The sequence below is a fragment of the Schistosoma haematobium genome, chromosome 1 (assembly GCF_000699445.3).
Source record: "Schistosoma haematobium chromosome 1, whole genome shotgun sequence".
NCBI lineage: Eukaryota > Metazoa > Platyhelminthes > Trematoda > Strigeidida > Schistosomatidae > Schistosoma > Schistosoma haematobium.
Genome location: NC_067196.1, coordinates 67687055 through 67709819, shown reverse-complemented (window position 1 = coordinate 67709819; position 22765 = coordinate 67687055). Strand labels below are relative to the sequence as shown.

Genomic DNA, 22765 nt, shown 5'->3' with positions numbered 1-22765 from the left:
TAGGGATTATTAAATTACGGATTCAGATGCCCAAAAAAGTAGTGAGTCCAATGTAATTTGAATAGGCACACCCTCGGTCTTGAGTCAGACAAGCCATATCAGCACCACGCTAAGAAATTATATCCTACGTGAATCAGAAAAGAAAAAGTCAAGAGATAACGAGGAAATTTGTTGTTGAGATGAAGCTAGAAGAGGGGAAGAGGTCTATTTCTAATGGAGATTTATGACTTCCATACGGTGAAAGATTAGTTCTGTTGATATGCCTAACCCAGATATCTGATCATAAGGTTCATAGGATACTAACTTCAGGCCGATCCAACAGTGTTCTTTGGGAATATTTCATTTTGTAGGCTTCAGTTCATAACTCAGAATTTATGGGATGAACACTCAAATTTCGTAAGATAGGATAATTAACCTTTGAGGAAATGTTCTTTCATAGGAAAAATTATGAATATTTTGTGTTTAACTTTTAGTCTATTTATGTGGTGGCCTCCGTTTTGACGTCGATTAGATCGTAAGATGTTGTCGATGGGCCACAAAAGTGGTGAGCCCACCGACGACGAACATAACGCAGCACGCTACATCGATGAAGAGACACATATGTATATTATCAATAACGATAGTTTCTCCGGTTCAACTGGAGTTAGACATTGGACCACAAAAAGCTAATAACATACTACGAGGCTACGCAAACCAAAGTACATGTAGCAAATTTCGAACATAATGCCTTCCAATCAGTTTATCAAGATAACATAACAGGACACACATAATAAAAAATGACAGCTACTAAAAAACCAAAAGATTCTTGGTTGCCTTTGGATTCTTCAAAATACTTTTTCGTACTGTCGATACACGAAATAGTGTATAAGGTTTTGAAACTATATATATATATATATATATATATATAATATAAACGTTTACTATTGTAAGTTATGTAGCAAGCATTAGTTCACAATAACCAACTCAATTTCACAACCAAAGTAAATGCCGTTGATTGGCCTATACTTCAATAAAGTAAAACAAATAACAGTTGACAGTGAATGTTTATGCACATAATTTGCCTATATTCAGTAAAAAAAAGTGCACATAAAATACACTGAATAAGTTCAATAAAAAAGCGTGTAGTACAAATCCAACAAAAATATCTTTTCTCTAAAAACAAATGTAAGAATAATTAGAAAGCTCATTAGGCAATTATTCTAAATAGTAAAGAAGTAAAAACCTACTTGTTTTTATCAAGATTGTTATTATTGGTATTAATACTGTTAGTACAATTATGCATATTTGTGCTTGTAGGTGAACATTTTTCTATGCATGGAGGGTTATATTGTTTTCCCAGAGATAAAGATGGTGATGAGTTTGGCAGGTGTACACAGTTTTCATCATTGATAAAATGTTCAGATGGACTTGATTTATATTTTTCTTGAATAAGATGAGAATGAAGATGATGATGACAATTAGATTGATTATGTGGATTTTCATGATTGATAGAAACAGTGGTAGTAGTAGTAGTAGTCGTAATATTGGTAGTAGTAGCATTGGCAGTAGTAACAGTAATACTATTACTATTAGAACAATGTAACGATTTGGACGTATGATCAAACTGACACATACGGAACAGAATATCTTGAATAAGTTGACGATTGCGTTTTAACATTTGCATACGTTTTGTAAGCGCTACACGACGATCTGGTACAACAGCTAATAAATTATACCGAACATCTTGCTATGATCACGAAGGTGGTGTTTGAAAACAAAGAATTGAATAAAAAGTGATCAAATCTATGGAAATATAATTATATTTTAAATAAAAAAAGGTTATAGATTTTTTTAAGCGATGTATACGATTTCTATCGACGTTAAACACCATACAGATAAATGATTAAATAGATTAAAAACATATGGTCTTTTATCATAAAAACACCAAGAATATGAATGTACTCTACATATTAATATCTGCGAAATCCAAGCGCATTGTCTATTGAAAACAAAAGTGTCTTCATGATACCAGTTGTATAATCATTATTGGTCTTAAGATTAAACAATATGTACATAAATGAAATAAAAACCTAGTTTTTAAGTGTTAAACTATTCCAAAAACTGTGAATCCTAATATAAAATTTCCTAGTTTCGTTTAATATATTGACTATGATGTTCAGTAGTTTAATTACTGCAAGTGGCTCAATTAATCAGGTTCTTATAGATGTGTTTGATTTTACAAAGAGCAACAAGTGAACATAATTAGTTGCTAAAATCCCTCTATTTGAATCTACACAAAAGTATTAAGGGTAGTGAAGAGTTAGTATCTGTTTTGGGTGTTTAAAGAATTACGTAACGTAACTACCCGACTAGTATTATTTCATTGTAGTAAATCATACACATATTTATTAGTGTAGAGCAATGAAGAAAAACTAATTGAAAACAAATTTCTTTGCTCGATTTCTTATTTTTTCCAAATTTCCAAATGAAAATTTTCACTATTAACAGTATTTTACCAGTAATAGAAAATTACATTCAGTTTATACATTAAGTATATTTTAAGTATTGAAACAAAAATCAATTGTGACAATATGCGTATAATGACGATGACAAAACACTGTATGGTAGAGCATTATTAGCATGATTGATATCAATGACTTATAAGCACATCATAAACAACCTTCAAAAAATAAATCGCATGACAAAATATCTAGTTGTTTGTAATCCCAAAATATTTTAGTAAACATATCTAGAAAATCCATACACATAATTCATGTATAAGCATAGTTTAAATATAATAGAACTTCTAACGAATGAATCTTCTCTAGAAAAAATGTTAAGATATAGAACGTGCATATAAATAAAACTTATTACAGCACCTACAATTATTTTGCTACGATCACTTAATTATTCAGTTACCAAATAATATCTATTTTCACAAATTAGATCATATATCCCACTACAAAGAATTTGTTTATGTTCTTAAAACACGACAACATATGAACAAACAGGTACCAAAATAAACATGCATCACAAAAGAAAATGAGATCATAAACATATAGTTGAAGGAGAGAGAATGCAATCAAAATAAATTGATGAAAAATAAAATGTAAACGAGAATACCTTACAATAAGACAGTGTCGATAAAAAATATGACCAGGAAGAATTTTTTTCGGTTAACAAAATTACTTCCACTTTCGCAAAGAATATAAAAGAAATCTAAAGTAGGACCACCATCAGCTTCATTTCTGATCCAAGTCTGCTAACGTCTCAAGTAAACATGTTGCACTATTTCTAGGATCCTATCCATGGAGTTGTGATGAACCGACAGCTTCCTTCCATACCACAACATCATATCATAGACTGACCACCTCCTCCTTCTTCCAACCAGTCCTGGTATCGGTACATAATGCACAATATGGAGTCCGCTGGGGCAACATTCGTAGTACATGTCCAAGTCACCCAAGTTCGTGTTTCAAGGTAGTGTGACACAAGTTGAACTATCGTCACTGTCCCTGAACACACGTTCAGATCCTCCGCACCACTAACACAGCGTTGTCACTAAATATCGACAATTCTTAGTAGACAGCGACGATAAAAGACAAAGAGTTACTTAAAGTCATCAACTTGGAGAAGCCAGGTTTTCAAAGCAGAGCAGAACTGCTCTCATAGATACGTTGTACACCCGACCTTTTACACGCAGAATAACATCATGACGGAACCAAAGATCGGCCAGATTCGGATAAGCCCCTCTGGATTCCATCATACATGAATTGATCTAATCACTCACGCCACCACAAACACACACAGCTACCCAGATGCACGAAATTCCCAACTGCTTCTAACTGCTCAATACCAAGAGTGAGTGCAGGTAGAGGCTCCTGCCAGTTTTGTCAAAATACTTTACACTTAGACGGTGCTAAGCATATGCCATACCAACCCACACTGATTGACGACATGGTACAAATCTATGAAGTCACTGACAAGTGAACTGAGCCATGTTGGTAGGTGTAGACTACCTGGTTGGGATCCGCGAGACGATAGCAACCGATGGTTAGAGAACTTGAATGACATGGCTCAAAATCATTGGCAATGGCTTAGGTGCATCCACTCTTTGTGTTCTCCCGAATTCTTCATGTCCCTTTTTTTCTCTTTCCAAATTTATTTCACTGGATTATACTCCTTGAATAGCATCTTCAAACCCTAATCTTTCCGATTACTGCTTATACTTTCACTACCTCTACCACTACGAGATTTGAATCGATAACTGCATCTCTGTGCTAATGTGGTAAGGAAACTCGAACTGATGTACGTACGTACGAAGTTCCACGTTATTACTGACTGACGACTGATTAAGTGCAATTTGCATACCTTGACTATTATCGTACAGTAAGGGAGTATCATCCACACACACAAGGTCGAAATCTTTTTCCCGATAACAGATTCACATCACCATTACCCACTTCCACCAAAGCTGTTTCCAGAACGTAAAGTTGAAGAGGGATTTTGGAACTCCATTGACTGGATGGAAAAATGGAGAGAAGTGGTTGTATGCCTTCACTTTCCCTAAGGTGTTTGCACTCGGAGCCTTCAAAATGTTAATAAACTTCTCAAGCACACTCTTCTTCAACAGACAACCCAATATCACAGTCCTGTCCAACGATTCGAAGGTGCCACAGATATCAGCAAGCACAACAATTGTTAGGTTGCAATGAGTAGGTTGTTGTTCTATATCCGGAAGGGGTAAAGACACGATCAACACATTTACGACCAAAACGGTGTTCCTGGGACAGGGGATTAGCTGGACTGTTCCCCGAAGAACCCCCATAGTCCAGAACATCGTCGGACGTAATTGAATGGCATCCCATCAAACTTGTAGATTGTTTCACTTATACCATATTTCCTACACCCACTGGCTATGATAAGTTGAGACAGTTTTCGGCAATTACCAGACGCGGCTGCTGACTTCATCTCGTTAACATGCCCCGACCAACCAGACTTTTCAGTTTCCTCACGCAAGAATCTATGTTTATTGTTAAACATATTAGCTGGAGTAGACTGACGTGTCTTCAGGAGTGGTAAGGAGACTGTAAAAAACCAGTCCTTATGGGCGGGACGGTTCGCGAAGCCGCAAACGACGTTACTCACCATCTTTATACGGTCATGAAAATGCAGCCAGTGCTCATCTATACTTTCCAGTGAGTTGGTATCTAGTTCGGTTTGATATTAAGTGGCAACAGAAACTACATCCAATTTGCTTACATCGGTTCGTTCAGAATGATGAATTTATTGGCCACTGAAAGGTAAGATAAGATCAGCGCAAATGACGCCGTGATCAGAGTCCAGGTAGGCGCTCTGAAAGGAGCGACAGTCTTATACACGATCACACCAGCGGTAGTTGATCACGATGTGATCAATCCAAGTCCAGGTATAAGTTGCAGGAAGAGGATGCCAGGTAGTACTGTCATAAATTGTGGCCTTGTGTCCTATTAATATATATAACGCAATGATACCGCCAGTAAGAGAACAGTGACTTATCGACTGGACAAATGACGCATAAACGCGTACGAGTAATCTAGAGTTCTTATTGGTCCTACTTCCTGCCTAGGCCTGTCTGTTGAGTCCAAAATACCTATCTCAGCCTCCACGATATGAATCATGTACTTTAAACATACTAGGTTTATATACAAACCAAACAGACAACATCGCACCACGAAATAGAAAACAGCATTTGTACAAGATCTGGCCAAAAGTGAATGTGAATATGAGAGATCGTAATAAGTAGACTGGGAATAACTCAAGAACGGTAAATCGTACCATAATAGTCTTTGGGTCAAAATAAAGTTTATAATAATAGAAACATGAATATGCATAGTTTAGTTACTTAACAATTATACAATAAAAGTATATGTATAGTATTAGTCAATAAGTGGATCCCAACAGTTAGTATTCATTATTCTCGTCGGAATATATCAAGTACATCTATGATGTCTGTGACGATAGTTAGTGTTGGTCAGAAACAAGTAGTAATTTGCGTACATTTGCGGGAGATGGTCATTTTCATCAGACCTGAGACCAACAAGTTCTCATTGGCCATTCAAAAGACTCTCCTCTGTGCCTAGATGCCCAATCTGCACATCCGAATATCCGGCCAGTACTACAATATATGTCGAACACGCTTTCTGAAGATCACTTAACTGGTGGTAGAACTCATTCTTGACTACAGTGGTGCTGCAATCTCTCATGGTTTAGGAGGCGATAACGGAAATACATCGTTTCTCACACCGATTTCTTCTAAATTTTATAAAGCTTTCTAATCTAACAGCACATAATCGACTGCTAATGGGGATCCAGTCGATTAGTGTTGCCTCTGCTCTGGGGCACCAGTTAAACAAGACGAAGATGCCACAGGGCCCTCCAGACAAACGCACTTATAGCAAGCTTTTTTGAATTGACAGATGGAGAGTGAATGTGTAGTACTTTACCAGTGTCTTCAATCTGAGTCCTAGACAACAGACTTCGATGTTAAGACTTTCTATTGTCCGATCTACATTAGTGTATGAACGTTAGAGGTCAGTTTGAGCAGAAGCTGTGGTTTCAGAAAGGTTGGTTCAGAAATCATATTCAGTATTAGCATTCAACTTTCGACTAGTCAGTCGGTGATTTCAGCTAGCTTAGATAAGGTAGAATTTCTACCAGCTGCTGTACTAGTTAGCAAATAAAAGCACAAAACGGGAATAAGAGAGAATAGACAATTGACACAATGTAAAATAGGAGAGAATATTACCCCACCCTTGGCTGTACCAAGGGCATTACCGAAAAAATCAAACATGCTGTATATGGTACACAATATAACGCAGAACGACTGATAAGTTGTATTTCTCTTTTTTCATTATACTATTGTGTTTATGAAAAGGATAAATAAAATGTTAAGAATATTGTGAAGGTAATGTGAAATGAAACAGCTAAGAAAATATATCTTAATATAATAGCATTCATTGCACTTAGACTTACTTCTTGCATACGTTCCTTCAAAACATCAGCACACTGTTCAGTCCAAGCAAATTGATCATTTGGATTCTTTAACGGACCATGATTTATTGGTTCAGATGTAAGACCATCTAGTTCATATAAAAACCCACCAATAGGAACATAACAAACAAAATGAAATGTATCTGGAACTGTTACGTTAGATCCTGTTGTAGTAGCGAGACTAGGACTTGAATCTGATGAATTCACACAATTCACCGTTCCTATACTAGCCTTAGCGATTGCTGCTGCGGTTGCTGCAGCTTGACTTGGTTCAGGTAATTCCAAATTGGATATTGTTTCGTTCTTACAAACTGTTAGTGGTTTTGCAGCATGTCGATTATGTGCCTGAGCAAGTTGTGGCATACTTCCGATGGCAAGACCTTTAGCTTCTGGTGATAAATAGCGAGTAGCTTTTTGAAATTCAGCTAACATATGTCCTATATTTATTTCAGGTCTATTTAATAAAATACTCAGTAGGGCGTGAGTAGCACAAGAATTTTGCACAACCTGGTGAGCAAAGAAAATCTCTGTTTTGTCCGGAGTAGGAGTCATTGACTTGCATTCTGAGATTTCACCAGCAGACCTGGACTCTGGAGTGGTAATAATATCCTGGCAGGATCCAGATGCTGAACGGTGACGAGAACCATTATTTCCCGTCTTCGGTGTAACTGAATTTGATCGCACATCACAAATGGAAACAGGTGTGTAAGAACTCGGAGAAATTGTATTTGTTACCGAACCGGTCGAACTCCTTCCAGTACGGCGGCATGGCTAAGAATTATTCAAAACAGATATAAAAATGTATTATGACATTAATTTTACAATAATCCAAAATAAAAATCATACTAAATATTAAACAGTACACTGAGATGAAGATTTGCAAACCTGAGATTTCAACCATAAAGTTTAGATGGTGTTTAATAATCTACTCGTCTTATTTTGTTCCTTTTTTCTCCATACAAGTGATTATTTTTCTACATGGATAAGTCTCTTTTTTTCAGTTAATTGTCTCTAGGAATCATCAACACCTAAGCGGATTCATTTGACAATTCAGCTTCTCTGGTGATAATCATTCATATACGAGACAGACTAAATAATGGAGAATCAGTTGGTCAGTCAGTCACAAAGCAGAACCTGGTACAAATGCACATCGCTTCAACTTGCTATATCCCATTAGCATAGACAGAAAATTTTCGGGCCAAATCTCAGAATAGTAGGGGTAGTGACAGTATCAGTGGTAATAAGAAAGATTACTAATTGAAGATACGATTAGAGAAGAAAATATAAATTAGTGAAATAAAAACAAATATGAGAAACTTAGAATCTCAAAATTCGGGCTAAGACAAGGGATGGATGAACTTGCGCCATCGCAAACAATTTTGAGCCATCTTATTCAAATTCTCGAACCATTGTTTGCGAAAATCATGCAGACCCTAATCAAGGTAGTCTACACCTATTATCATGACTCAGTCCAATTCTCAATGTCTTCATGGATTGATGCCATGGTTTGGTTATGCCGCCTCTAGCCTTATCCTAGCCTACTCCTACACAAGAGAACATCACCCTTCGAGTTAGATTGTGGTCGAGTATACATAACATGTCCAACCACCTCAGTTGATGAAAATTTACTAATTCATCAATCGATTTCCCATCTTTAACAAGCATCCCATTCTTAACCCAGGCATTGCTTACTCCGTAGTCCCAAAATACACGAGCAATACTTCGAAGACACCTATGATCAAATACTGACAACCTATGAGTATCCTCTATTCTTAATGGTCACGTTTCACATCCGTAAAGTAGAACGGAGCAAACTGATGTTCAGTGAATTCGTTCTTTGGTTGGAAGATGGATATCTCACCTACGCCAAAAGTGACGCAAGTTGGCAAAAGCCAATCTAGCCTTCTGAACCTGTGCTGAGAGTTCGTCAGACACCAGACTGTCAGTAATGATGAGACTTCCAAGATAAATGAAACGGTCTATAAGTTCAACTACTTCACTCCCTACCATTAATTCAGGTGATGACGCAGGCCATAACTAAGGTAACATTTTGCATTTGAAGGGAGAAGATCACATCCCAAAAATGCTTGAATCTCTGCTTAAGGTGATCAGAAGACTGCATTTTTATCAGCGTATTCGCCAAACAGAAGTATGTCTTCTGTGCAGTCTAAGTCAACAAGTGGATCCCTTGGTAGTAGATCAACCCATAGGAAGTCAAATGATGGACATTTTACCTGTAAAAGCATGTCCTTGACATAAAAACAGGGAGAGCGGACAATCTTGACGGACAACACTCGAACTAATTTCTATAAGAGTTCACCATAAGCTCTTACTCGACCACTAGCGTCCAAGTAGAGAGACTGTACAAGGTTAATGTACATCTATTGTCATACGTCAAAAAGCATGCCTATGTTTCAGAACCCTTCGAAGAGTGTATATACGGTCTATACACCCACCCCCAGGTGGGAAACCAGTTTAGTTTTCTTTAGTCTGCTCTTCACAAGCTCTAGTTAGACGAGCTTTTTTGGTGGCATTGAGTAACAATGCCAGGATGTTTGGGAAGCGCTTCTCCACCTCTAAATGTAAGTTGTCGCCGCAGGACTGGCCTGCGTCAACACCTGAACTAAGGATAGGGAGTGAAGTAGTCGAACGCGTCGACAACATCATTTATCTTGGAAGCCCTAACCGGTTGGTGTCTGACGAAATCTCTGCACGAATTCGAAAAGCTCGTTTGGTTTTTGCCAACTTACGTCACCAATGGCAAAGGCCAGATATCCTTCTATCAATTAAGGGACAGGTATACTATGCGGTAGTTCGTTCTGTTCTACTTTACGGCTGAAAAACGTGGCCATTAAGAGAAGATACTCGTAAGTTTCTAGTATTTGATCACTGATGTCTTAGAAATGTTGCTAGCATCCGCTGGAATCACCGGGTAAGTGATAGTGATGTTTGACGCATGGTATTAGGGAATGATGGTAAATCAATTGATGAGGTTGTGAATCTTCATCGACTAAGATGGTTAGACCACGTGTGACGTATACCTGAACACCGATTACCACAACGCGCAATGATGAGTAGTGTTGGGGATGGTTGAAGAAAGTTAGGGGCGGCCAAACCAAAACGAGGCATCAGTGCTTGAAGTCACTACCTTCTAGTCTTAGCCATGTTGGTAGATGCAGACCACTTGGTTGGGGTCCGCGTGACTATCGCAACCAATGGTTGGAAACTCTGGGTGACATTGCTCAGAATCGATCACAATGGCGTCGGTATATAGACTCTTTGTCATCCTCCTTAACCATAAGATTAGAACTACTTTATACCTTTCTACGAACTAATTCTTTCTTCCTGTACTATCTCCTTATATGCAATCTTTCTTTTATATATTACCGCCATTGGGTTAACTGCTTCTATGAATCCAGTGTTCATCTTGCTATACCAATGAGATATGGCAACTTAGACCGATGCGTATATGTGCCTGGTCCTACGTTGTAGCTGATTGACTGACTTAGACGAAGTATTTTTGAGGTAATTATTTTAAACACTATATTAGTTAAAATGACTCCTCTATGATTGTCACAAGAGGAATTTTGTCCTTTCTTACAAACTGGGACGATAAGAGATCAAGGGCAGTCATACAGGATTACGTCCAGTCCCTAGATTTCAGCTAAAACTGGACCACCGTTCCTAAAGATCTCAATGGTTATTCCATCAGGCCTTGCTGTTCTCCCGTGCTTTAAATTACTGATAGCCTTTTCAACCTCACTAAGAGTTAGAGGACTTGAGTTAGTTTCCCATTCAGGTTGCTTGTAGATAGTGGGCAACAGAAATGTGGCTAAAATCCAGTTGAACTGTTCCCTAAAGTGTTCTGCCTATCAGTTCAGTCTCATGGATTGAGTGAATAATAGTCCCGTCTTTCTTCGAGATAGTTCCACCAACAGTCGTATTCCTAATGCCCGTTTACTTGATAAGCATGAACAGTTGTCTTCTGTTACCTCTTGTCTTTCCCCTATCTCTTGCTTTCGCTATCTACCACTGCTTGCGACCATTGTGTAGCTTTTTTTAATCAACCTATGTTTAACCTTTCCCCGCTCCTCATCGTGTTCTGAGCCAAACGGGATGAGTTTCCGAGCACCTGTCAGTTCTGTAGACACCATTGAAATCACCTTTTCCACAGCCCTTTGGACATCATAGTAAGCTATATCGGGATGGATATCACTCTCACGGTTGACTAAATTTCCCTTTCTAGTTGTTCCTGAAATATACTCTCTACCTTTTCATCATTAAGTTAAATGCAAAGGGGTTCCCTTGCTGTGAATTTTCTATGTCCAGTAGGATGCAGACAAATACGTGCTCAAAATAGAGCATGGTCCGAGTCTAAAAGTGTGCTCCAGAATGAGAGATAGTCTTCTATCGAGACCTTTCAACGACGGCTAATGGCAATATGATATATTTGAGTCCATCAATGAGTCGATTGTGGAGGTTTCCACGTCAGACTATGCTTCTCCCTACGTTTAAACTTGGCGTTTGCCATAAATAGATGGCTACCTGAGCATAGTTGCAACAGACGGTCGCCATAAAGATCTTGACTCATCGTGCCAGAATGATTTGTTCGGAAGACACCATTGAGGATGAACTGGTAAATATTTGGAACTTACTTAGTATGAATGGGTACCCTATGAAATTCATCGACAAGCACATGATAGAGATGAAAACAAGGGCAAAGATACCTACCGTCCCTAAGAAAGTACTGTTTATAAAATTACAATTCATAAATGTCACCACTGAAGAAATCGTGACTCAGAAACTAAGAAGAGCTGTACAAAAAACATTTAATGCAGCCAGATTAAATGCTATCTTCTACAACCACCCCGAAATAGGAATTAACAATACAGACTGCCTGAATTCGCCAAATCTATGTGTATCTATTAATTCAACTGCTCCTGTGGAGCCAGTTATATAGGGCGTACAATTCGGCAAGTTCGTCATCGTATTACAGAGCATCATCCGTTGTGGTTAAACAAAGAACAGGTAAAAGTGATTAAAAGTTCTATTCTCTCTCACTTGGTTGACACAGGCCATCAAGTTGAATTGAATAGAGCTTTTAAGGTTATCTACCATATCCCATCAAATTTGCCACATGGTTTACGAGCGCACCTTTTGCACATTGCCGAAGCCATCGCAATCCATGTTCACAAATTTAACCTTTGCATTCAAAAGAGATTTGCACAACCACTTTCGCTGCCTTGGCCATCGGTATAAGATTTACCTCAACAGAACTATTTTTCACACTTCTTCCATTTGGTTTTTTTTTAATTTTTGCAATTTTGTTTTTGTTGTTTTTGAACTTTATAATGTCTCGACATTCATCTTTTGATACGTAACTACTATTCTATTGACCATCCATTAAAAAATTCTGTTCCTTCTCTTTTTCATATATTACGCAACGTAGCAACTTCTTGATTACTTTGAATATTAATAATCCTCTTTCTTCCAATTACTCAATGTTAATTTAAATGTCATTATGTAATTGTTACGTAACGTATCCGCTCGATGACTATTATATCATTATTGTAAATCATATATATATATATATATATATATATATATATATATATATATATATATATATATATATATATATATATATATATATATATATATATTGATGTAGAGCCATGATGAGAAACTAATTGAAAAGAAATTTCTTCGCTCAATTCGTTCCTTCTTTATTTACCAAATATTCTCACTATTGTAATCAACTTCAGCTATCAAACTATTAATCTTGAAACATTGAGATCCAATAACTAAATGACGAGTGTACTTACAGTCGAAAGTTAGTTTTTAACGACTAACTATTACTGAGATGCTTTCATCTAGGGAGGATTATCAGAAGATGAAGCATATGTCAAGGGTATAAAAAGTACTTCCACGTGGCACAAACAATAGTTTAAGGACTTATCTGTTAACATATTCAATATATATATGCGTACAAATAATTATCAGTGTTGCACCTGAACAAGAAGAATTAGGCTGCTTATTAGTACATACAGCACATGACCATTAAACTGAATTAAACCAGTCACATTAATCATAGTTCGTAATGTAAATTGATTTAGGTTATGAATATAAGGAAAGCAGCGGGGCAGTGACTTTCAACCACTAGATGGTTGAGAGTGAGACTTTGGTTCCACCTACTTCGGTTTGGGCAGCCAGATAGTATAAACAGCCTTAACACGAAGTGTGGCCAAAAGCCAGGTACAAGAATTTGTACTTGGTCGATGAGTGACATCATCACGAAGGAAATAACATTAAACCATCGCTCGGCTTCAATGCCAAAAAAAAATCCACGGAAATCAAAATAAAATAAAACTGTGATTATCGATTTAAAACAGCAATTTAATAATGATTACATAAAATCCAAGCGTATATACAGTTATTCCTTTTAATAAACAATAAAAATGTAAAAACAGCTTATAATTCTAAGGCAACTGCATTCGAAACAATGGCAACTATTATCAAATTTACAGGTAAGTACTTATTTAGGTAAAGATACAATAATAGTAGGCTGATCGGAACCTATAGAAAGGTCTAATGCTTGCTATTTGTTCCTAGGGTGGTTAGTAAACAGTACTAGATAAAACTTGAGTTACAAGTTAGGACGTCTAACGAGTAATTACTAGGATTTCCGTTAAATGTGTTACTGTACAGTTTGCAATAGGTTTGAACAAGTGACTACTGTAATCCACCAATTCTACATATTTCATCCCTTTTCTTTCATTCTTCACTACTGCTTAAGACAATAGCGTAGACTTTTGCTAGTCGAGGTTTAAACTCCCTCCCCTACGGAGCCATTTGAGGAACGTTCCCAAGTATTCATTGACGCAGAGGCCGTGGAGGTGTGTTAGTGTTCTCTAGCTTTCTGTTAAAGGCTGTCAACAGTCCTTACCACTGTTTGTACGGCAGAGTGGAGGTAAACCAGACTTTATGTAAATGAGGCCGTTACACTGTCCCAACTGTATGCTAAAGAGTTATGACATATTAGACTTTCTCATCCACTGTTGCTTTGATGCTGATAATGGTTAATAAATTAGACAATATCTCTCATCATGCCTGAAGATGGTACTTACCAGAAATAGGTGGTTGTCAGAGCACTGTTTCAGAAAAGTGTTACCATTAGGAGGGAATTCATTTTTTTAAAACACAACCACCTTTTCGCATAATCTAGTCCACTAGTTTGAATGTGAAGCTTACTCGCTACAACGACCACATCTGAGTATCCAGTTATTCCTACGGGATTAGAAAGCTTTCGGTAGAACTTATTGTTTGGTTATTTCAAGTTGCAGCTAGCGGCAACGTATGATTTTAAAAAACCGTATCCATTCTGATTCGAGAAAATGCTGTTAAAACTCCAAATACCCATATGGAAAAGCACGTAGGTTAACCATATTGACAAGTTATGCTCTAAAACGTGATAATTCTTATGGTTTTATTATTGGAGCCTATTACCTGATTTGAAAGATAGTCCGAGAATTTAAAGCTTTAAAACGTAATTCTGTGTTATTTTAAAAGCCAAAGAACGGCCTTTCTTATGTTTGAAATATCGACAGTGGCTGCATGAGAAAAACAAGTTGAAGCTAGTGAGGAAGGGTCGGTAACAGAAATTAAAATATCTGAACATCATAACTGTCTTACGAATCGAAGGCTTTGAATCTGTCGAAATTAAATTGATTAACTTCAAGCCATTCGATTTAAATAATTTAGTAATCCAAGGTATTTAATCAATCTTAAAGTAATATGTATTACGAAGTATATATGTATACATAGTGACACAATCAGTAAAACATCAGTCAAGTGGTTTATCTTACCTTCTTCTTGGCTTTGTTCCAATGAAATAAAAATATAAAGCCGTAAACAATTTCAGTGATAGGTTTAGACAAGTCATAAATTTCCTCCACTTGAACACCTTGGACTCCAAAATCTTCCAAAAGTAAAGTAAATAACCCAGGGTCACTTTCCAACTCCAGCCATTCTGCCTGACTCATAGTGCTTGTAACTAGAATAGAAAGAATGGCAAAATATCTAAAAAATCTTTAGATAAATATAAAACTAAAATAGAAGTATTACATTTAAAGGTCTCTTAAAAGATCATAAAGTAACATTACATTATGCTCTCTGAAAGCGAATAAGTACATTTGCGGTCAATTCACTAGATAGCATATTGATACTTTGATCTTTGATAGCACAACAAATTAAGTAATCACATATATGAAACAAAATAGCTTGTTTGTATCGTCTAGTAATATAAATACAAACGCTATCAAAAATGTAGAATTAAGCGACATATTCGCCCACTTACTTCCCCAAAAGTACCCACTTCATTCGCAAGAGCTTACACATCACCAAGTTTATTTCGGAGTTATTCTTACTTAACCTTCGTAAAATTAAGATATAAACATTCAACTTGGTATGATACGCTGACAAATAGATTCATAAATCTAACTCAGAATTTCAACCAGGATTAGTCTAATGACAACCGAATTCATAAACAAATCCCGTAGCAAAGCTGAGACGAACGAATAACCTGGTCAATAATTATAATATCTACCCACCTACCTGACTTCGTGGATTAGTTATGGGTTCATAAATAAAATACTCCAGATTCGTTTTTTGCATCGACGAATTAAATATTATTTAGTATAGAATTAAATGGGTTGAATTTTTAGAGATCAAAAGAACATTAACAAAAGCAAAAAGCCAATCACTCGCGATATCGATATAAAATGTCGTCTTAAGTTTAAACGTTTCATTGCTCTATAGTTGAACAAAATATAAATAAATACTGTGATTTTCCCCAGAATGTTTAAATACGTCTACAGTACCAATGTCTTATATACTACTCCATCAGACTAATTTATCATCCCATTTCATAAATCTTCAGGGTTAACTGTTGTCGTTTACTTGAGTCACTAAGCTATCTTTCAAAGCGCAGCTTGACTTAGCGATATACAGAGATATAGTCCAGTTTATACCATTTTTATGGTCTATGACAGAACGGGAGTTTGACTACATCTGACATTTTAAATCATTTACAAAATAAAACCTTGATACAACACAGCTGAAAGAATGTATCGAGTAAGATAGCATGATAGTATTGTGGAGAGATACATCCATTTAGTCTAATTGAAAGTAAAACTACTGATAATTGCATTTAAATTTAGACGGACCGGATACATTTTCTTAATAACTTTATATATCGCTAATTTTTCATATTTCCTTGACCTATCGCTTGGGTACCCAAACAAAAATGATAGATAATTACAAGATAAGTTGGACAACTTAACAGTAATGTATCAAACTGAATTTTATTTACACATCAAAACAAATTAATATTAGTCGTTATTTTAGGAAAAAATGAGGTATTCGGCATACTTATAGACACCAGATTTGAGTTTTCGAAATATTCAGTATCTTTTCTTGTTCAGTACCACTCAAGACCAGTTTTGAATCCTACTGCCTTGTGACCACTCACACGAAATATTTCACCAGTGTCAGCAGAAAGACTCCAACCGACAGATCGTGAGCTTACTTGTGACGGATCCTAAGAACATTCTTCTAAAACACTCAAAAGCTATCTGCATTACTTACTTAGATACGTCTGTTATTCACAATGGAACATAGGCCGCCGATCAGCATTCTCCAACCCACTTTGTCCTGGGCCTTCCTTTCCAGTTCTATCCAATTCTTGTTCATTCTTCTCATGTCTGTATCCATTTCCCGGAGTAATGTGTTCCTTGTTCTTCCTCTTTTCCTTTGGCCTTGAGGACTTCAAGTGAGGGCTTGTCTTGTGATGCAGTTGGGTGCTTTCCTCAATGTGTGTCCTATTCACTTCCAGCGCTTCTTCCTGATTTCTTCTTCCACTGGGATCTGGTTTGTTCTCTCCCACAGTAGGTTGTTGCTAATAGTGTTCGGCCAACGGATCCGAAGTATTTTGCGTAGACAACTGTCAATAAACACCTGTATCTTCTGGATGATGGCTTTCGTAGTTCTCCAGGTTTCCGCCCCATACAGTAGAACTGTCTTGACATTTGTATTGAAAATCCTGACCTTGGTGTTGGTTGACAGTTGCTTTGAGTTGTAAATATTCTGCTCTTGCTTTTCCGATCCGCGCCTTCACATCTGCATCAGATCCACCATGTTCACCAATGATGCTGCCCAAATATGTAAAGGTTTTTACATCTTCCAAATCTTCTCCGTCAATTGTGGTTGGATTGGTGCATGCTGTGTTGTATCGGAGAATCTTGCTTTTCCCTTTGTGTATATTGAGACCTACTGCTGCTGAGGCTGCTACTACACTGGTCTTCTTCTCCTGGATTTGTTGTTGCGTGTGCGATAGAAGAACCAGATCATCTGCGAAGTCTAGATCGTCCAGCTGCATCCTAGATGTCCACTGTATTCCGTGCTTCCCTTCAGATGTTGACGTCTTCATGATCCAGTCGATCACCAGAAAGAGAAAGGGTGAGAGTAAGCAACCTTGCCTGACACCGGTCTTTACCTCGAACGAGTCTGTCAATTGTCCTCCATGAACAATTTTGCAGTTTAATCCATCATAGGAATTCCGTATGATATTGACTATCTTCTGAGGCACGCCGTAGTATCAAAGAAGCTTCCATAGTGTTGTTCTGTCCACGCTATCAAATGCTTTCTCGTAGTCAATGAAGTTGATGTAGGGCGATGAATTCCATTCAATTGATTGTTCCACAATGATCCGTAGAGTTGCGATTTGGTCTGTACACGATCTATCCTTACGGAATCCTGCCTTTTGGTCTTGAAGTTGGGCATCTACGCAGTCCTTCATCCTGTTTAACAATACCCTGTTGAAGACTCTCCCTGGTATTGAGAGAAGAATGGTGTCCCTGTAGTTATCACAGTTGCTGAGATCGCCTTTCTTTGGTATTTTGACCAGAAGTCTTTCTTTCCAGTCTTTTGATACTTTTTCCTCATCCCAAATCTTATTGAAGACAATATGGAGTATCTTTGCAGTTACTGCTACGTCTGCTTTCAGTGCCTCTGCTGGAATGTTGTCTGGTCCTGCTGCTTTGCCACTCTTCATTTGTTTGACGGCCACGCTGATTTCTTCAATTGTTGGTGGGCCAACATTGATTGGGAGGTCCATGGGTGCTGCTTCGATATTGGGTGGGTTCAGTGGGGCTGGTCGATTCAAGAGTTCTTTGAAGTGTTCTACCCACTTGTTTTGTTGCTCTTTAATGTTGGTGATTACCTCGCCTTCCTTGCTTTTCACTGGTCGTTCTGCTTTGCGGCGATTTCCAGAGAGTTTCTTTGTTATGTCATACAGTTGTCTCATGTTTCCTTCTCTTGCAACCCTTTCCGCCGTCATTGCTAAATCTTCCACATATTTACGTTTGTCAGTTCTGATGCTCCTCTTCACTTGTTTGTTTACTTCTGTGTATTCAGCTTGTGCCTTGGCTTTTTCTGCTCTTGTTCGACTGGTATTGATTGCTGACTTCTTGATCCCCCTTTCTTGAATCTTGTCCAGTGTATCAACAGTGATCCATTCCTTGCGATGGTGCTCCTTGTGGCCCAGAACCTCATGACATGTTGAAATGATTGCCTCTTTTATCCCCTTTCAGTTGCTCTCCATAGTAGTTCCTTCTCCATTGAGTAGATCATAAAAAGCCTGGAACTTATTGCTGAGGGCTATCTTGAATTTGTTGAGTTTGTCAGTATCCCGAAGAAAAGCTGTATTGTACCTTTGTGATATTGTCCGCCCCGTTGTCCAGTGCATCTTGAGTTTCAATTTCATCTTGACGACCAGCAAGTAATGATCTGACGCTATATCAGCTCCTCTCTTGGTTCTCACGTCCTCCACCGTCCTCCTGGACTTTTTGTTGATGCAGATATGGTCGATTTGGTTTTGCGTAGTGTGATCCGGTGAAGTCCATGTGGTTTTGTGAATGCGTTTATGTGGGAATATAGTACCGCCTATGACCAGTTTATTGAAGGCACATAGGTTTGCAAATCTCTCACCATTTTCGTTCCTTTCTCCCAGTCCATATCGTCCCATGATGTCTTCATATCCAGTGTTGTCCATTCCAACCTTGGCATTTAAATCTCCCATCAGGATGGTCAGGTCCTTTGTTGGGCACTTCTCGACGATTGGCTACAATTTATCGTAGAATTGATCTTTAGCGTCTTCATTGTAGTCGTTGGTAGGCGCATAGCATTGGATGACGTCCATTGAAATGCCCTCTTTCTTTGTTTTGAACGAGGCTTTGATCATCCTTGTTCCATGAGATTCTCATCCTCCTTGTGTATGTGGGGCATTTTCTTCATCATGGCCAGAGTATAACAGAAGCTCCCCTGAAGCTAGTCGTTGTTGTCTGACTTGCGTCCAACGTGTTTCAGTGATCCCAAGCACCTCTAGGTTGTATCTCCTCATTTCTGCAGCAATTTGGAAGGCTCTCCCGGTCTCCCACATTGCACGAGCATTCCATGTACCTAAATAAATGATTGCTCTGGTTTTCAGAAGGGACATCGGTCTCGTGACTTCCGAAGGAACTCAGCTTTCATCATGAGGCGTCATAACTCTTCTAAATGAAGACCTTCTGACTCCCAGGGCAGAGTTAAAAAGGTTTGAATAATTTTTTCTGGTTAGCGTTTTTTTAGCGAGTTAGTTTTCTACGGGATGGGGACGCTAACCCCATGCCCAACCCTCCTCCTTTCTCCGGGCTTGGGACTGGCAGTAGCCCCCGGAGGGACCCCAGGAGGAGTTTCTATCCGGTTACCAAACCCAAAATATGTGGGCAGCTCAAAATCAAATGCCTTTTTCTACTAAGCCGCCGCTCGAACAATTCATCTGTTACTTTCTTTGACTGCCACAACGACGAACAGCAAAAATGTTAGAAATTGTAAGCTTCCAGCTTGTTACCCCTTTTTTGTGCAAGGCTAGCCACTTTTCTTATCGAAACATAGTTTACGCTTGATAATTATATCCCGGAAGTGAGTTGCAAGAAAGAAGCTAAGTATATCTGTACGTCCCTGTATGATTTAAGATCTAATTACATCTAGGCTTACAGATGTGTATGGGCTCATATGCCTCATGGTCTCTGTTGTCGTGTCGCCGGAATTCCACTACAGAATAAGTTGGGGCAACTGTCAACGGAGATATATATTTGGCTAGGAGTAATCACATTGGAATTCCTTATTGAGTAGCACAGTAGCCTTGTTATGGCTGTTAAATACCGTTAAGGAACCCTAATCCAATATGTTTAATCCAAGATAAGCCTTTCTCTTCATCAAGCGGTACAACAACTTGATTTCGTTTTACATAGATTTGATCAAGGTGGCTTGGTAGCTTATTCTATTCTATTTGATTTTTGCCCGACCGTGGCTGCTGCCTTGACGTGGTGGTCAAGCTTGACTATCGTGATGACCCAACCGAGCTATGTTATCTGGAACATATGATCCTGTAGGTTCTACCATGCCAGGCATGTCGATTGGAGAACTGTAAGACTAAAAGCAGCAACTTGCCGGCGTAGGTATAGCATTGAGTCCTAGGGCAGAACTAGCTCACTTAGACTGGATCCCATTAGACAGTCGTTTGTGCGCTGCCCGACTAAACAGAACAGTAAGGATCCGAAAAGATAGGGACACGTCATTGCCTCTTCGTCGTCTCTGCCTATTCTCCCACTGACTGCAGCTCAGATGATGTAAAAGATGAGTTTTACAGAAAGCTTCCCGACCTTCTCCGAAAAGCTAGGCGCTCTGATCTAGTAATAGTGGCTGGTGACTTTAATGCTCAAGTAGGTAAACTAAGCGAAAGGGAAAGACACCTGGGTGGATCTTATGGTGTCGCGGCTCAGAGAACAGATTATGGCGACCGTCTGTTACAGCTATGTTCAGATAACCGCCTGTTTCTTGCAAACACTAACTTCAAGCATAAGGAAAAACATCTTTTGACATGGCGACCCCCGAATTCGTCCCAACGTTCGAGCCAACTAGATCACATCGCTATCAGCCACCGATGGAGGGGCTCGATAGAAGACTGTCGCTCATTCTGGAGCACATGCTTAGATTCAGATCATGCTCTAATGCGGGTGCGTATTTGTCTGCGTCTTACTCGACGTAGGAAAGACGCTGCAAGGAAACCTCTTAGGGTCCTGTTTAATGATAGTCAAACTAAGAGTATATTTCAGGAACAACCAGGAAAACAGTTAGGCAGCCATGTATGTGATGCCCACCCCGAGGCAGCATGGAATGATATCCGAAAAGCTGTGGAAACAGCAGTGACATCTGCTAGTACGGTAAACCACAAGGTTAGGGAGAAACACTGCAACTCAGCAGCATCTACCGCACTGATAGGTGCTCGAAAACTCATTCCATCTGGATCTGAACATAATGAAGAGCGGAGTCAGCTTAAGCGCAAGCTGACAAGAAGCCTACGCAATGATCGTGAACAGTGGTGGGTAGCGAAAGCAAGAGAGATGGAAAAGGCAGCGACAATAGGTAATAGCAGACAATTGTTCAGACTCGTTAGGGAAACCGGTATTAGGAAACCGACTGTTAGCGAAACAATCTCAGAGAAAGATGGACATATTATACATTCTCAATCCAGGAGATTGGATCGATGGGCGGAACACTTTAGGGATCAGTTCAACTGGCCTTCAGCCACACTTCGGTTTCCCATGATCTCCAGTCAACCTAAATGGTAAGTTAATGTAGGTCCTCCGACTCTTTACGAAGTTGAAAAAGTTATAGGAAATCTGAAGCCAGGGAGAGCAGCAGGCCCTGACAAGTTTACTCCTGAGGTTTTTAAGGACGGCAGTCCAGTATTGGCAGTGAGATTGACTGAGGTCTTAGGTAGAATCTGGGAACTGGACGTAATCCCGTCTGACTGGTCTCAATCACTGGTTGTGTCAGTCTACAAGAAGGCACAAAAGTCCTCTTGTGACAATCACAGAGGGATCAGTTTGACTAATACAGTGTCTAAAATATTAGCTTCAATAATACTCCGACGCCTAACCCAAGCTCGTGAAGAGCAGACTAGAGAAAATCAGGCTGGTTTCCGACCTGGACGTGGTTGTATAGACCACATATTCACTACGTCAGGTTCTAGAACACAAACATACGTTCAGACGCCCCACAATCGTAGTATTTCTCGACCTTAAGGCAACATTCGACTCGGTTGATCGTGAGGTTCTATGGCAGTGTTTGTCACTGAAAGGAGTACCAAAGAAGTACATTAACCTTGTAAAGGCTCTCTACTCGAACATAACTAGTTGAGTGAGAGCTTATGGCGGACTGTCATCAGAATTGATTACCTCAAGTTGTGTTCATTAGGGCTGTCTACTCTCTATTCTTGTTTAACTTTGTCGTTGACGTGCTTTTAGAGAAAACATTTTCCTCATCTAAATTTCCAGGAGTTATACTTTTACCGGGAGATTCACCTGTTGACTTAGAATATACCGATGACGTAGTTCTATTTGGTGAAGACGCTGTCAAAATACAGTCTTCTGACCACTATAAGCAACAATACAAGCATGTTCGGCATGCGATACTCCCCTTCGAAACGCGAAATGTTGCTTCAGGATTGGGTTACTTCGACACCCGAACTAGTGATAGGGAGTGAAGTAGTTGAGCGTGTCGACCGCTTCACTTATCTTGAAAGTCTCATCAGCCCTTGTGGTCTGATGTGTGACGAAATCTCAGCACGGATACAGAAGGCTCGACTAACTTT

At 38.8% G+C, this 22765-nt stretch overlaps 1 protein-coding gene across 1 annotated transcript in view; it reads right to left on the bottom strand.

The window, feature by feature from the left end:
* MS3_00000894 (uncharacterized protein) overlaps window positions 1-22765 on the bottom strand; it is a 41523-nt gene that overhangs the window by 12547 nt on the left and 6211 nt on the right. The window contains exons 2-4 of the mRNA XM_051208477.1: window positions 14877-15064; window positions 6994-7782; window positions 1227-1726 (exon numbers count right to left, since the gene is read on the bottom strand). Of these exons, the coding sequence (XP_051074915.1) occupies window positions 1227-1726; window positions 6994-7374 (881 nt within the window). The 5' untranslated portion in view covers window positions 7375-7782; window positions 14877-15064. The remainder of the gene's footprint in view (window positions 1-1226; window positions 1727-6993; window positions 7783-14876; window positions 15065-22765) is intronic.